Source organism: Glarea lozoyensis (assembly GCF_000409485.1).
Source record: "Glarea lozoyensis ATCC 20868 chromosome Unknown GLAREA8, whole genome shotgun sequence".
Lineage (NCBI taxonomy): Eukaryota > Fungi > Ascomycota > Leotiomycetes > Helotiales > Helotiaceae > Glarea > Glarea lozoyensis.
Window position 1 is genome coordinate 587661 of NW_007361003.1, and position 15764 is coordinate 603424.

General features: G+C 47.0%; 5 protein-coding genes across 5 annotated transcripts; 3 read left to right on the plus strand and 2 right to left on the minus strand.

Moving 5' to 3' along the window:
- Positions 1 to 155: 155 nt before the first annotated feature.
- Positions 156 to 1265, minus strand: GLAREA_11582 (Actin depolymerizing protein; the record flags this gene model as incomplete). Its single annotated transcript, XM_008089725.1, has 3 exons — positions 156 to 539; positions 590 to 1185; positions 1247 to 1265. The coding sequence occupies 3 exons, from the start codon at positions 1263 to 1265 to the stop codon at positions 156 to 158; spliced, it is 999 nt and encodes a 332-aa protein (XP_008087916.1).
- Positions 1266 to 1666: 401 nt separating this feature from the next.
- GLAREA_11583 (uncharacterized protein) lies at positions 1667 to 2319 on the plus strand (the record flags this gene model as incomplete). The annotated part of the gene is made up of 2 exons (XM_008089726.1): positions 1667 to 2041; positions 2128 to 2319. The coding sequence occupies 2 exons, from the start codon at positions 1667 to 1669 to the stop codon at positions 2317 to 2319; spliced, it is 567 nt and encodes a 188-aa protein (XP_008087917.1).
- Positions 2320 to 3765: 1446 nt separating this feature from the next.
- GLAREA_11584 (Cysteine proteinase) lies at positions 3766 to 12024 on the minus strand (the record flags this gene model as incomplete). Its single annotated transcript, XM_008089727.1, has 13 exons — positions 3766 to 3866; positions 3918 to 3974; positions 4028 to 6150; positions 6203 to 6254; positions 6311 to 6877; positions 6927 to 7156; positions 7210 to 7316; positions 7368 to 7587; positions 7654 to 7951; positions 8000 to 8150; positions 8197 to 8358; positions 8411 to 11313; positions 11361 to 12024. The coding sequence occupies 13 exons, from the start codon at positions 12022 to 12024 to the stop codon at positions 3766 to 3768; spliced, it is 7635 nt and encodes a 2544-aa protein (XP_008087918.1).
- Positions 12025 to 12880: 856 nt separating this feature from the next.
- GLAREA_11585 (uncharacterized protein) lies at positions 12881 to 13810 on the plus strand (the record flags this gene model as incomplete). The annotated part of the gene is made up of 3 exons (XM_008089728.1): positions 12881 to 12939; positions 12992 to 13042; positions 13099 to 13810. The coding sequence occupies 3 exons, from the start codon at positions 12881 to 12883 to the stop codon at positions 13808 to 13810; spliced, it is 822 nt and encodes a 273-aa protein (XP_008087919.1).
- Positions 13811 to 14825: 1015 nt separating this feature from the next.
- GLAREA_11586 (uncharacterized protein) lies at positions 14826 to 15662 on the plus strand (the record flags this gene model as incomplete). Its single annotated transcript, XM_008089729.1, has 1 exon — positions 14826 to 15662. The coding sequence occupies one exon, from the start codon at positions 14826 to 14828 to the stop codon at positions 15660 to 15662; it is 837 nt and encodes a 278-aa protein (XP_008087920.1).
- Positions 15663 to 15764: the final 102 nt, after the last annotated feature.

Genomic DNA, 15764 nt, shown 5'->3' on the forward strand with positions numbered 1-15764 from the left:
GAGAATACCTTCCCCGGGCGCTGGGGCCCACGGTCTGTGTATTTCCAGGAAAATAGCATAATCCTGCATAGCGTCCTCAAATATAATCTATCTTTCATGTAATCGAAAATCGCTATCCAAGGTCCAACTTTTCATGCTTTCATCAACATATCCATTCATTTCCGCCCAGGTCTCCTTGGCCGTTCAAATGCTTTCTTCACTTCAACCTTCGGGTGCAAATCACCCAATATACTCTCTTCATCTACGTCTTCTGGACTTCCTGCTTCGACACGCTTCTCAACTTTGATACCTGCTTCGGCCTCAGCGACCTGCACAGCTGATCGTGAGGATGCAGCGTATAACATGCGTTCCTTGATTTTGGAGCCAGATGGACATGTGTAAATGAAAAGGATAGGCGATTGGGTCTGACCGGCATGCTCGTGTGTGAAGCGGTAGAATGAATAGCGGGGTGCGGAATTGGAAATAGTTTTGGGGAGGGCGGATATGGGTGTGCTGGTTACTGATGCTAACTCCATGGTTTCGGTTGCGATGTTGATTTGCTATCCAAGGTCAGCATTTCTCATTTTACGTCATTGGAAGTTGAACATACCAACTGAACCAAATTATTCTCATCTCCTTCCCCAGAAGATAATCCCTTCAACGCCCCCAACGCCTCCTCAGTAACAGGCATACTAACCCCACTACTAACATGACTTTTCCTCTCCCCGGCCCCCCTCCCCTCCTCCGCCTCCTTCCTCTTCACCTCCCCCAAACTAACCTCCTCCTCCGTCAACGGCGCCGCCAACTCATTATGTTTATCATGCTTCTTAAACCCCTCCGCGCTCAACTCGTCCTCGCGCGTCGCAAATATCGTCTCCCGAAACCGTTCTATCCCTAACTCGCGCACGAGTGTCAGACGCGTAGATGCGAATAGCATCTTCTGCCGTACGGGGGCGGCATCGGGGACGTAGGTGACGGCGATGAAGGGCGCTGGTGTGTTGGAGGGGTAGCGGCGGAGGATTATATAGAGCGCGGTTTTGGGCTGGAGATGGGGCGTTAGGAGGGGGAGGTCGCCATCGAAGCTTGAGGAGTTGGAGGGTAGAGTCGTTGAGGGCACGAGTGCTTCTTTTTCTATGGTGATTATGAGACCGCGTTGGGATTCGTCGGAGACGAGCTTTTGGAATGCGGTGTGTAGTTCTTGGGAGGCTGGAGGGTGTTAGAGCGTGGGATATTTGAGATTTGTAGAATGCGGAGGAAGTTTATGTACCTGATATTCCGGACTGCATCTTGACGGTAAGCCTTTCTATGGAAGGCAATCGTCAATGGTGTCTATTAGGTAGCTTTTAGAAGGGATGGGGAATACAGGTTGATTGTGAGATTCGCAATGCATAGAGGGGCAGTCTCATGGTACGAGTACGGCTGGTAGTCCGTGCGGCGGGGTCCAGTACGTATCTGCATTCGAAGCTGGAGCTTCGTCTCTTCACCTTTCCCTAACTTCAGTATATTCACCCCAACGAAGTATTGTATTATTACTCACCTACCATGGAGCCGTACCAAGTGACAACGGCTAGTCTAGAAGGTATGCATATAATTTTCTTAACCCGTCCATGTCACCACCGCTTCGCGTCAACAACCTCAACGATATAAAACCACACGCGATCAACGACATCGATTATCGATACAAGAGATGGCACCCCAGCGCCCAGGATCCCTTCCGAACATTCATGTCCCCCCCATTGAGTCTGTCACGGCATCCAACACATATACAAATGGTGGCCTCTCTACCCCCCAATCATCCATCTACAGCGAAATCAAATCAACTCTTGCGCTTCCAGACACAACCATTGCGCCCAAATCTCCACGTCTAGAACAACCACAGATACTAACCACGGATTTCTATTTAGATCGTGAAGGGAAATATACGGCCGATATGCTTACACGGTTTCGAAACTTGGTGATGTTGGCGAATAGTCAGAAATCGGCGGATGATAATGGGAGCAAGGCGTCGAGGGAGGTGGCTGCTAGTGAGGCGCTTGCTATGGAGGTTGAGACTAGGGCTTTGGTATGTTTTAAGGGCTTGAATTTATCACGAACGAGCTGCGATATTCACGGGATCTAGTGGAAGAAACTTACTAACGTTTGGAATAGGTTCGTGCTGCGGAAGACTTGCTCCAACTGACCCGCGAGATGAAAGAACTATGGTTATTCGGCCCATTACGAGAAATCGGAGAAGGAGAAGGGGAGGGAAAGATGGACGAGGACTCCGTCAAAGTTGGGGAGATGGTAGAGCAGATTCTGAGGAAAGATGCCGAGTCTTCCAAATCAAAACTGGCGGGATGATCTAAGGTTACGATTTCACTTATCACTGGAGTTCTTCACGGCGTCAGGAATTGGCTGTCCAATTGGGCTTGGAGTTTGGAAATCAGGGATATGGAAAAGTTTCGATACCCAACCTGTATCAGGATTACAAATTTTCGAAAAGTAGGAGTCAATTTAGATGGCAGGGGATGCCACATGATAGAATATAGAATCCATTTACCTCACGGGCACATACACCACTGTATTATATGTCTGAAATCACACCACACTATCCTGCTTAACTTCCTATCCCCTCAAACAGCTACCAGAACCTCAGAAAACGTGCATGGGATTCCAGCCTAGGACAGACTCTAGATTACATTCAGTTCGAATATGCAATTTCAATACTTCCTAAGAGCCGTTTGCATAAGGTAGAACTAATTATTAGAGGGGAATTAGGCAGAACGTCCTTTGCATTCATTCCGAGTCCCACTGTCGGCTTTGTGATCACTTTCTTCAGCACCAACACCAATTATAATACCATGCTCTTCCCTGGTAGCACTCTCCTTTTGAGATATAATCCCTGAGGCCTTTGTAAAGGCTCTTTACCCTCTTTAAAGGCTAGAGTTCGGCATCTGTCAAATTGTGTGCGTGTCAAATTCTCAATTCTACCTTGATGATTTACGGTCAGACTTGAAACTATCACGATGTGACGAAATCTCATGGACGGTTTGGGAATGGGAGACGGTGTACGAATGATGTCCTAGAAGAAGTGTTTCACCCCCAATGGCAATCAGGGGACACTTGCTGATGTCATGGATTGTATTCTACTACTAATACATACAAGACAGCCCTATTCGTTCCGACATTCTGCTTCGAAGAAACAACTCATATTTCCACACCTAGTCAAGTCATACTTCTGCTAAAAGACTTGTCCAGGAGCACAATCACCATCGGCCATAGCTCGAACTGCACTCATAGCATTCGTTACGACATGCAGTAATAATAATTATTGTATATTCATTTCACTCCGCCCACATTCATAATCTCAAGGTCGCCCCAGATCAATATTCCCCCAGAACGCCCTTTCCAACTAACGCTCACGAAGCAAGCTCCATCCTGCAAAGCCAGCATGTCACCTGAGCAAAACAACTAAAAGTCCCAATCTTGTTCCTGTGTGCCCAAACCCACGGCCCGAGAAAAAGAGCCAATTCAAATAATCCAAAGAGTTTTTTGGTGACAAAGAAATAAATAGAAGCAGCAAATTAGAATAACGAGCGCCCATTTGGCCCTTTTGGGGCAGTTGTTCCTTACGCCACAGTACTCCGAATTTCATGCATCAAGCCAGCACGTGTATCATTTTCGTCCATTTTTATAATAAGTGGAATCACGGAGGTCTTCAACCTCGCAATTGTTGCACCAACCAAAAGAGATGAGTCCGCAAACTCAGCAGGAGGCCGTTATCTTCGTCCCGAGTGTGGTTCTTGGTTAGACATCAACGTCGTTAAGGTCATCATGTGGTGGGTTTCCGAGCTCGGCGATGCTCCCCATTGGCTCGGAATCATAGTCTTCTTCTGATCCCACCCAATCTGAGAATGTCAGCAAAGATTCCTGGAGGGTTGATTAATCTGCTGGCTTACCAGATACTTCTTCATCCACCTCTTCAACCTCTAGCCTTTTCAAATTGTTGGGGACAGCTAGAGCACGGTTAGCCAGCTTCTACGATACCCATGCATTGGCCGTAACTTACTGCTTCTCAGATCGAAAAATTGGTGGGATAGTTGATCACCCTGATCTTCGTCGAAAAATGGCTGGCAACTCTGAATAACGTTTGAAATACTGACTAATGATGACCTTACTGCTTGTTGGCGAGCCCGGATAAACGTGTCGTCCAGATACTTGAGACATGCAACACCTAGTTTCTGACCCGCTTCAGTTATGATGCTAGACTTCTCGTCGGCCTCGGAAGAAGGTCCAAAATCAGCATCTGGCCCATGGGATATGATCAGGTCTGTCAGAAAATCCTCAGTCTCCAGCCTAACCGGAGCCTCATAATAGGTCAATAAAGGCGGTGCCCACATGCCAACGTTGCGAAGCATTTGGTTGAGAAGGTAGTCTGGATGTAAATTGGACGCATCTGATGGAGATACCCGAGCTATCTCCTTGAAGAACCGTAAGAACTCCCTGCCTTCGGTGTGGTCGACATCTTTCGCACATTTCATGATCTGATCTAAGACATGAGGTGCCCTGTTGGAATCGGTGTTCTCACAATAGACGATGGCGGCCTTCAAGAAGGGACCTGCTAGAGAAGTGGCTGATACTCTTTTGATACCGGCATTGATCGCAGAGTAGATGCAAGGGTCCAGCTCATCATCATCCCAAGACATAAGAGTTGTGATGATCTCGTGGGTATGTATCGGATTTTGGTTGATGAGAAGAAGCTTCTCCACCAGAATGAGAACATTGCTTCTTGTCCAACGTTGACAAAATATATCGCGCTCCGTGATTGTTAGTGGTACTCGGCCCTCTTCCCCCATGAGTAGATCAAAACGCATTTCGTTGTCGTGCACCGGCTCAGATGAACGGTCACACGCATTCATAAGTCTCCAAAGCAGAGTGATGACTGCTTCGAAATTGACAGGCTTGGTGTGGAAGCGTTTGGACACAATATTTAGCATCCGCGAGAGCTGCGGGGTAAGCGCCAAATTAGTATCCGCACAAATCACCTCCAATACCTTTCGAAGATATGCTGCGTCTAGGAGGAGTACAGCTTCATGATTCCCCAACCCAGCGATACTGGCTAGAAGGCCAAAATACTCCGGCCAAGCGCGGCAATTGATATGAAATATGTCCCAAATCTTAACAAGACCTACGACGATTTTCTGGATAATGTGCGGATCGTCATTTTCAATATCGTCCACTCCAGTACTACCGTCGTCCCCACTAAGACCGTAGGCATACGGTAGATCCGATTTCACCTTTTGTAACGCTGAAAGGATTGATGTTGCAATTTCGTTCCTGACCATGGCGTCCGGATTCCGAAGTAACATATGACGAAGGGTATCTGGGTGGGTGCAATACCATTCTAGGTAGTCACGCGTACACTCCGCGCAGCTGAAGCACGCCTGTTTGATAAGCATCATGAAGTTAGGGAAATCCGGTAGGTCTTTCGTGCGCGTCACAACCTGGTCGAGATGATTTAAGGCCATGAATAGCGCCTTTCTCTCAAGGAGGTGTTGCTCAGAACACTGACCACCATTCAGCTTTCTGACGTGAAGCAGCATCCTGGTGACGAGCTGCAGATGAGACGGGTCGTATATACAATATTTACGCATCAGTAACTCATTTTCCAGGGCGATCTGATTGGATATCTCAGCAGGTACAGGTAAGCGAACAGGGCTTGAGGTTTTCGACGCGACAAGAGACTGCTGTTGAGAGGCGAGGACCGAGGATCTCTGGTAAAATAGCATATAAGCGCTGTATGACTTTTCATACGGAGTGCCGTCCGGGCGATAGTCAAAACCACCAAAGGTCGCATGCTCCATTGAATTTGGTTCCCACGAAGTCACAAGGTCATCGTTAAATTCGAGCCACGTCTCTTTCTCGCTCGTTGAGGGTCTCTCCCGAATGTACGAGTAGTAGTGACCAGACTCCGCAGTACCCGCATGTACCAGGACGCCAACTAGTTCAAAAACATCCTCCGAAACATCCTCGGGATTATCCATCAAGTATTCTACTTTGTATGGCCGCATATCGATTTTACTGGGGAATGAAAAATGGTCGTTGATCTTGCTACGTTGTAAGGTCCGCAAGTTGAAGTCAAAGCGCTTCAGGTGGAATATAAGGTTATCAGGAATGTCCTTTAAACACGCCCTAAAAGCTGGTCAGCAACAGAGCACGGAAAAGCACCATGTTTCAAATTTACCGTTTAACAGCATCTACATGGCGGTCACACGTTGAGCACTTGTATTTGTTGTCTAATTGCACCATTAGCATCAGTTGGAGTGGTTTTCTTGTAATTATGTCAACTCACCACCCTCCATAACCTCTCCATCTACATAGGCTTGTAGACTCTCCTGCAAACAAGTTTTCCCTTTGATGTCACACTGTATTGCGGAGAACTGCTCCAGACGTTCCGAAATATGAGGGCACTCCTTTGACTTTACCTGCTGCACCAATTGACCGCCATAAAAGGCACGGAAAGCCTTCTTGGCTTCAGGTGATAAAATTTGACCCTCCCATCTATCGAATAGAAGGTTATAAAATTCATCAACATCCATTTGGATATGGACATCAATAGGGGTCTCTTCATAGGTGCGGATTGAAGCAGCAAGGTTCTGGGGGTCTACATACCGCACCAGGCTATTCTGCATGTTCGAGAAGAGTAGTTGCGTTTCGTGCAGTAGCCTTTGAGAAGCTCCCTCATCAGCATTCTGCGCATGTATCATAAAGTTTCTGAATGGAATATTCATGAAAAGCTGCGTGAAAAGTGAATTGAGATAGCATGTGTTCGAAAGATTTTTCAAGCCCACGTAGCCGGTAGGTGAGCGAATGTGCTTTGCTCTATCCAAGAAAAAAATGAGCTCATAGCTATACGGTGCTTCAAGGTTGTGAGTAACTTTCCCGAACAGAGTGGCGGTCGCACTTACAATCTTCGAGCGTCCCATCATAAGGTACGAGGTCAAGTAAGCACTGAAGAGTCTTTTCATACCAGATAGGGTCATCCTTGACGAGCAGAAATATCGTTTCCGACATAGTATGTCGAGTGAATGGGTGCAAGAGCGGAATGCTAGGAGTGAAAGCTCGATCTTGATCATAGGGGATCGACAAATGGGTCTCTGGAAAGAGATGTCTCGTGAAAAGCTCGTAGCCAATTTTACTACATAAGATTGGTTTTCAAATCGCAGGTCATATGAAGGGAAAAGTTCTTACCTGCATGCCAGAGTCTTTTTAGATGCCTTGCCAAAAGAAGCAGCGCAGTAAAGAAGATTAATCAGACCCTGAACGACGGGGTCGAGGCTTTCGGGTTGTCCAATGACCTAAATTTCAAAGGTTATCAGGTGTTTGTGATTGAATGCACAAGCACGTACCTCTATGCACTTGTGTTGGATCAATAGAGCCCCCCAAGACTTCACAAACGCCTCGAGATCAAGAAAGTCTAGAGAGGTCTCCGCAAGTCTCTTCAGAAGCGTATGCGCTAACAGAAAGGCCTCTTCACATTGTCGTGGATAGCGAGTAGCTTTTGATACTAAGGACTCAACCATAGGCCAGAATTGAACAATAAAATCAGAAGTTGACACTTGAGCCATGCTAATTAACAAGTTAGTCTTGCTGGTACAACAATCCTACATTGACAGAAGGTGGCGGGGTGCTTACCTGGGACTGAAAGTACATTTACTGACGATTTGCTTAGCAACATGTTTTCTTACGACCGGACGACTATCGCGAAGAACCAAATCACCAAGGAGGGAGCTACTCTCCAGGTGAGAAGCAAAAGATACCCATAGTGGAGGCTTGTGCAATGAACATTCTAACAATGCCTCGAACGCGCTGCATGTTAGTTTCACCGAGCCTTCTGTAGAGGCACAAGACCTAGCGGTATCCAGGATACTCAACAGCCGTTGAAGTAGGGTTGCACTAAGGTGAGGGGCAACATTGGAGGGAACAATTGGTTCTAAACGCTTTCAGCATTATACACGTTGAGATTCGAGGTAAACTTTACCTTTGAGGAATTGTATCAGACAATCGATTAGATGAATAGCAAGCGACTCGTTCAATGGTGTTGTTGCACACCCAGCCAAGATTTCTTCGTCACAAATCGCGGCGACAAGAAGAGAAATAGCCCTAGATAAAGATGTCTCATTAACTCCCCCCTTGATCCCGTTAGCTCAAAACTCCTCCATTTGAACGTGTACTCACCCTCTTCGACTCTCCAGCGATATATTCTCGTAGTGCGTGGATAGCATAAAGACACCGGAACGGTTGTCCATGTGGGAAAATATCAGTATAGACTGTTTCTTGTGAATCAAAATCCTGAAGTAATCTCTCATAGACAGGAAACTTGATTAAGAATGTGTAAATCTAGCAACAAATCAGAAAGCGGACAAAATATTGACGGAGGTGTGTATATTACCTCTCGAGCGACTTTTTCTTGCATTCCAAGATAGCCCCAAAGTTCCTCAAAGTGCTTCATTATTTCCGTTTCAAGGGACGCTTCGGAACCGTTTGAGGGTATGATAGAACCGTCCTGGCGTCGAACTAGAACCAGGCTTGTGAGCCGTAGATCGTCAAGTGATTTTGAAAGCGCAGCTTCATCGGGTGTGAAAGGTTGGCCTGCCACATATATGCTGTAATTTTGAAATCCAGTAGCTTGTTCTAGGCTTGCCAGAAGAGCTGCTGTGGTATTCAACTTCCCTAGATGTAACTCCTTTACCTCCGTAGACACGTTGCCATCAAATGATTGATACTTCACCGTCAAAGGCTCGCCTTGAGCTACACTGGGCTTCCTGGCCACAAAAGGCCGTGGTTTTACCGCTGTAAAGTGAGGTTTCGTCTGATATGCTTTTAAAAATTCCCTCAGAACTGCCAGCGAGCGAGCGAATATTTGTTCCTGTTCGTTGAATTGAGATTCCGATGGCACTATCACCATGCCATCATCATCACCGTTAGATATACCATTACTGTATGCTTTGAGCTGAGATGCAGCTGTGGCCAACTGCTCTAAACACCGTTTAACAAGAGCAAGATGTATGCGTTTGGCATCTGCTCGTGACAATGATCTAATAAGCTGGCTCTCTAGATAAACCTCAACAAGAATGGAAATTGCCTTCGCGTCGATGGTAAACGGGGGTGCGCAGAGTATCATACGCCAGAGCTGCTCCAGTCCCGGAGAGTCGAAACAGAACTCGCCACCGGTGTGGTTTTCTTTTGCCGAAGCCAACCACGATGTGACTGCCGAGCGACAGAATTCAAGAGCACCCTCAGTGAAGCATTGAGGTGGTAGTTTCGGGAGATGCTCTTTGAAGCACGTGGTAATATAAGCATTCCCCGGATGAGTTTTATTTATCTTGTTTAAGATTCCCCAGGAATGAGCTCGTTCTACTTCGTTGGCCGACTCAATCCCCACAATCTGATTCCAAAGACGCTGGCCTAGATCCGGGGTTACAGTATCTGCCTGGAGATCGAGGATCATGTAGAGAAGCTTTCTGCGCGCAAGATTTATAGGGCTGTTCTGAAGGAGAGAAGATTGAATGTGGTTCTGCCGTTGCTCTATTTCTTCGACAACTAAGCGTGTAAGACCATGGTCATTTGTCAGCGAGTTTAAGTCACTTTTGTTCTGTTGAATGAGGGCGTGAAGGACACAAATACTCCCAGGCGCCGTAGGAGCATTCGACGACATGTCTTCAATGCAACCAGCGTAAATATTCTGTCGAGTTTTGACATCGATTCCGCTTTGTAACAATTCCAGAAATTTTGTGGCAGCAAAATTCTGTATATCCGGGTAGCCATTTGGGACTTGAGGAGTAATGACTGAGGATTCTCGAATAATTCGAACGCACAAAGTAAAGGGCGGGGCATCCAGGAAAGGAAGACTTAAAGGTTTTGCTTTTTCGATTAGCTGCTGAAAGACGCGAGCACAAAACTCCCGCATTGCTGGATTAAACGAGGCGAGAGGAAGCCCATTAGCCTTCTGGCAAAGGTAGAGAACAGCAGAGTAATCGTGTAAATTCAAGCATTGCTGTATCATCTTCAATATCGCCTCCACCACCCTAGGGTCCTGGCTTGTCGTGACGGTGTTCCAAATCCGATCGGTCAACTCAGAAGGATATGTCTTCGTGACAATCAAGAAGCCAAGTATGTTGTGGCTCTCGTTGATAATTTCAGGATGCGACCCGATACTAACAAGGTAGTCAATCAGCTTGTGGTGAAGAACGAAATTGGCAAGGAAAACGAGAGTAGGATTTTGCGATGGCTCCGTGTTTTTGCTTTGATTATACAATGTCAACAAATCAGCACACATTGTTGTAGCGCCGATTACGCGTAGTTGCATCTGGGTGGAGGTAATAAGGCTTTTGAGGATAGTGAATCGCCATTCATAAGCAAGTACCATTGGCATAGCCTTTCGAGAAATTTGAGGCTCTAGCTTAAGCCGTTTGTCAATCAACAGTCGAGTCGAGGAGTCCTCAAATGTCAACGCCTTTTGGAAGATGTCGGTCAGATTCGTGATGTGCACCAGGGCGATGTCCGGCGTGAGGCAGGTGACGTGCTTGTCGATGATATTCTCGAGGCCACTAGACATGACTTTGAAGTAGTCAAATCCTTCAGAAATGTGCTGCAGAGCAGCGTCAATAAAAGGTCGAAGCGGCGAGTTTTCGAGCAGAGATGCTTCATCCATCACGACCTTTCCTACTATGCGACTCGTTTCCATTAGGCTCTCAATAATTTTGGGTTGTCTCCCCAGCAGAGGAAGCTGTCCTCGGACAAGTCGAGTTAGTCTGGGTATTGCGCCACCCTCTTCTTGAAATCGTAGACTCATTTTGTGCACTTCATTCTCCCACACCCAGCTGTAATGTGCTTCAAGATTTCTCCCAATGTGCTGCTGCTCTTCTTTTCGGGTCAGGAGCCAGGATAGGATCTCCAATATTCGATAAGACCCAAGATCTGGATCTTGCTCAGTACCTGCTCTTTGTTTGTGGTAGGTAAGTGTCATAATATCCATCGCAACAAACCTTCCAGTTAGCATTGCCAATAGATGGAATAGTTCGGACAGCACACGGCGGCCTTGCTGGCTTCGCTGTAGAAAATTACCGAAAAATCGACTGTTGGAACACCTCGTATCAATATTTGCATTATAATTTGGTAGGAAGGGTCCTTGCCTGCGTGCGTTTAATCCCCAAAATATCTCTGGAAATGTCGTCCAAAACTCTCGATTACTGACAAAATGTTCGTATAATTTTCGAGAGCCATCGGCATAGCTCAACATCTTTTTCATCCAGTCACGCAGCTTGCAGAAGACAACATCGTCATTCACATCATCTGCGAGGGTCAGCTATAGCAGGATATGTAAAGTGCGGGTTCCCTACCATGTGAAAAGAACCGGGATATCTTTCGTACAGCTTCGACCGAGGTTTGGTTTTCTAGATAAGGAAAATCCGGCATAGGGTCCCTTGTTACCAGGTCTCCCTCGAGCACTGCCGGACTGATCTCCTCATATTCCGCATCATCCTCAGAGATTGACACCAACTCGACCGTAGGACTCCTTGTAGGAGAGGAAGGGGATGAAGAAGGAGTCCCAATAGGGGGGACGGTCGACAAAGCGTCGCTTTCTGACTCTACACTGACTCTCGTGCCGGTATCGTCGCCGCCATTGACCATTTTGGAGGGCGTTGAAGGCGAGACTGGCGACGAAGGAGCGTCTTCGAGGGTACGCTGGGTCCGCAGATTGATCGTTACTCTGCTCGATGTAGGCTCGGGCACAGGAAGGTCTGAAAGTGTTCGAGTGGGAGTGCGAGGCGGGGCAATGTCGAGCTCTCTTCTTGTGCTCTCGTTGTCTCGTGGAGGGGTAGACGGCGGCGCCGAGCCTGATTCACCGTTGGTTTCCGCAGATCTACTGCGCGAATCTCCACGGGAAACACGTTGGCGTTTGCGGGAAGAGCTGTCGTCTTGGTTGTAAGGGTAAGCTCGAGTTGAACAAGGCTCTGAGGAGACCGCACGTTCTCGCGACAGCTCGGAGGGTTCGTGGTCCATTTGGCAGGCACTCGATGGGGTGAATTAAATAAGGCGGATGGTTCTGGAGGGCGCAGGCCCATGCGCACAGGCTCGTCACTTTCTTATTCCCCAGCACAATTGCATGAGGAGTGGTGTTGCAGGTGGTAGTTGTCTGGATTGAGCATGAGCATAAGTGTGGTGAAGGACAAGGGTGTGGGAGGTCAACGGTTTAGGCGACGAAATGGGAGGTACAGCTCTGAGGTTCCGTCATCGATCGATAGGGAGCTGGAACTTGTGCTGCTGGAATAGTCTAGAGAAGGGGCAAAGAAACTCAGCAGACAGCTGAGGTGATGCGCAGAGGGAGGAAGAGTATCAAAGAACAAGAGGCGGAACTGACCACTCAGTCGGTATCTGGAAAAAAAAGATGGCATTCACTAACGGATGGAGGGGTGAAGTCGTGTTAGAGCTTATCGCACTACGTCGTACAGGCCTGGAACGCGTGCTTCGCATTTATGCCTCGCATGTGAGGCTCTAAGGCATCCCTGGTCATTCGAGCCAGTCGGGATATTGCTAGCTTCACGCCCGTCCAGGTCTCCTGCTACCAGCTCAGATTTTCCATATCTCTTAACGTTGTTCTACCGTTCTGCGTCCAACTTTATAACAGGTGCTTGGACTTTGCTTTTTCAATACACAATTCAGCCAGATTGACTTATTGTTAACTAAGTTTATCTTAGAATCTCAATTCCGATCACGCGGAATAAATACTCCATAGTTTTGCCTTCCACATTGGCTACCAAACAACGCGTTCTCGAGACGACTCATCGTTAGTAGGCGAAAAATATCCTCGAGTGGAAAAGCGTTAGAATTTGTTTATTCATCAGTGCATCTCGACGCAATGGACAAAAATTCTAGAATTACCTTCCAGCTTGACTCTCCATATAACCAAACGGCTTGGTTCGTTCATTTACTCCCGTTTTTCTAATGCTCCAACTGATATATTTCTTAGGCCTGAAGTTGCAGCCGGGGATCAAGACACAATCCTGGAATTGCTTTGCAGGTAAGAAGTCCCGCATACATGCTTTGATTTCCCAGTCACATCTGAGTTTGCAACAGCATTGTTTCTCCAGTTGGCCAATGGCGATCTAACTTCGTTCTTCCATCCAAGGGGAAACGCAGTCAGAAGCGGAAACGCAAGGACGCGAAATCTAAAGAAGCCAAGTCCGACGATTCGAAACCTCCAGCCCCGGAAATATCCTCTTTTCTAGAAATTGGATTGAATGTTGTTACCAGACGACTTGAAGAACAAATATCGAAATCTAAAGATGATGAGCTTCAAGGGAAGCCAAGCTCTGTTTTACAAAACAGTCTGTCACACGCAGAAGGGATTTCTCTCGCCGCAAAGAGAGCGATTAGTTCTGCGAAGCAAACGCACGTCGTGACCCCCTTTGTAGCGATCTTCGTCCTTCGTCCTTCTCAGCCTACGGTTCTGCATGCACATCTACCCCAATTGATAGCTGCTTCGTCCCTTTGCACCCCATCGCTCCCAACACCAAAACTTGTCCAACTTCCAAGCGGTTGCCAGTCGAGGCTGTGCGAAGCTCTCGGTCTAGCACGAGTAAATTTCATCGGCCTACGAGAAGGGGCACCAAATATCAGTCAGTTAGTTGACCTCATCCGGACTGCTGTTCCAGATATCAAAATACCGTGGCTAGACGAAGCCACAAAGGCGGCATATCTTCCCGTCAAGGTCAATGCGATTAAAACTACAGTTGGACCAACCAACAAAGCTTCACTAGCAACAGGCAAGGGAGCCAATCAACCATAGACTTAAAAAACCACCAAGTTGTCTATATCTCACGGTGTAACATTTCAGTACAGGCTCATATTTGAGTTGTCGTCCAAAGCGACAGTTGGTCGCTTAAGCTGCTATGATGTCGCATATTACGTCTGGTATCTAGACCGGAGTAGACTTCTTTAATTTATTTGCAGTCTGTCAAGCTCAGTGGACCCACCATTCTGACTAGGTACCTATCGTTGAGATGATGATTTACTTAGTGAGTCACTAGCGACTCCATCTCCACCTTAGCACGCTACGCTACCATAGACACATAGGGTAAGGTTTACAAACTCTTCATAACTGTCTAAAATATTCATACTATTTTAGCGACGAGAAAGATATACTGCGCACCCGGTATCTGTACGGACGATATGCTGTTGGATTTACCCCATCGTGATGATTAGATGGTGTGTGGTCATTTAAATCAGGCAGACATTGGAAATTTCCAGGATAAGGCACCATTACAGAAACCTGTCCGCAACCTGGGGGTCCAATAATCTCTTATTCTTTATTTGGGAAAGCTTGTTGAGTCGCACTTATAACATTCTAGCTAAATCATGTTTGAAAGACCGGCCTTTTCGAAGTGGCCATACAGAACGCCTAAAGCCCGCAAACCGAATAAAACTGTTAATCTAGTGCTGATGGGTCTATCTCGGTCGGTAGGAGTTGACATCGCCAAGCGAAATTACATCAGAAAGAAGCTATTAGTCCTGTGTGAGAAAAGAATTTATTTCCAAAAGTGAACTCGATTTGAATAATTGTTACGTATGATGCTGGGTGATCAGGTTCTTGTACGTATTACCCCTCCTCGAAGTGTAAATTGCCTTCTTTCCTTACAGTATTCACTTTCATCAATAAGAAAGTACTGACTGGAGTGAATCAGCTCGAACATAGTGACGAATGCGCAGCCCAAGCGTGTCACCACCCTTCCATAAATTAGTACAACGATATATCTGAAGCATCTGCTACTCCGTTTACTCTACAGCCTTTAGCTGGTGGTAAAATGGAGACCCACGGGATCCAAGTCACGGCCTCTACCATTGAACATTCGGACATTTCTATACCATTCACCCAATCTGTTGCTGTAGACAACAACATTAATGGCAACCCCGTTCAAAACAACACTCCTCCAGACTCCTCAAACGAAACACACACCGAGATCAATCCTCACCAACCATTAAATCAAATGTACACTTTCAAATCCTCTCCCACCACAGGCAGCTTAAGTGCTAGCTCTGTTCCAAAATCACTCGCCGTCTCCTCCACGAAACAACGCACCGCTCCAGAACCAAGAGCCTCAACTTTCTCACAGCAGGACAGCGAAGATACTGAACCTTTCAAACATCCCGCCAAACGTTCGAAACGCCAGAACAAGCCCAGAGATGACCAAGACATTGATTACCGCCACTTTTTAGGATCATCCTCGCCTTTACTATCAGCCATCCAAGGACCTCGTGCCGAACCACCATCAAATCAACCATCGGGAAGCGCTGCTATAAAATCAGCTAAGCAAGCAGCTGCTATGGAAAACGACTTCTACGACGCCTCGCAGGAGAGTTTGATATCTCCAATGAAGCCAAAAGGGCCCCGTCAACCTCCAACTCGGAGTCGGCGGAAAAGCTCTCGGTCTGATAGTTTCAACCGGGAATTGGCGAAGGCTCTGAATGGTCCTCGTCTGCTGTCCTCGTATACTATTGCTGTGTTTGATGCGTTGACGATTGATGGGGAGGATGAGGATGAGGATGAGGATGGAGATGGAACGGGGTATGAGGGGGATGGGGAGGACGAGGATAGTGATTGTGTTGGGGAGGAGTGTGGGAATGCTCAAGCTGAAATCTAGGGATGGGGTTTGTTGTGAGGAGTTTGCGAGGATCATGGTGCTGGGATATTATACCACTTACGCGGCCGAACGTTGTTTTATCTCTCCTTACATTTTGAATAA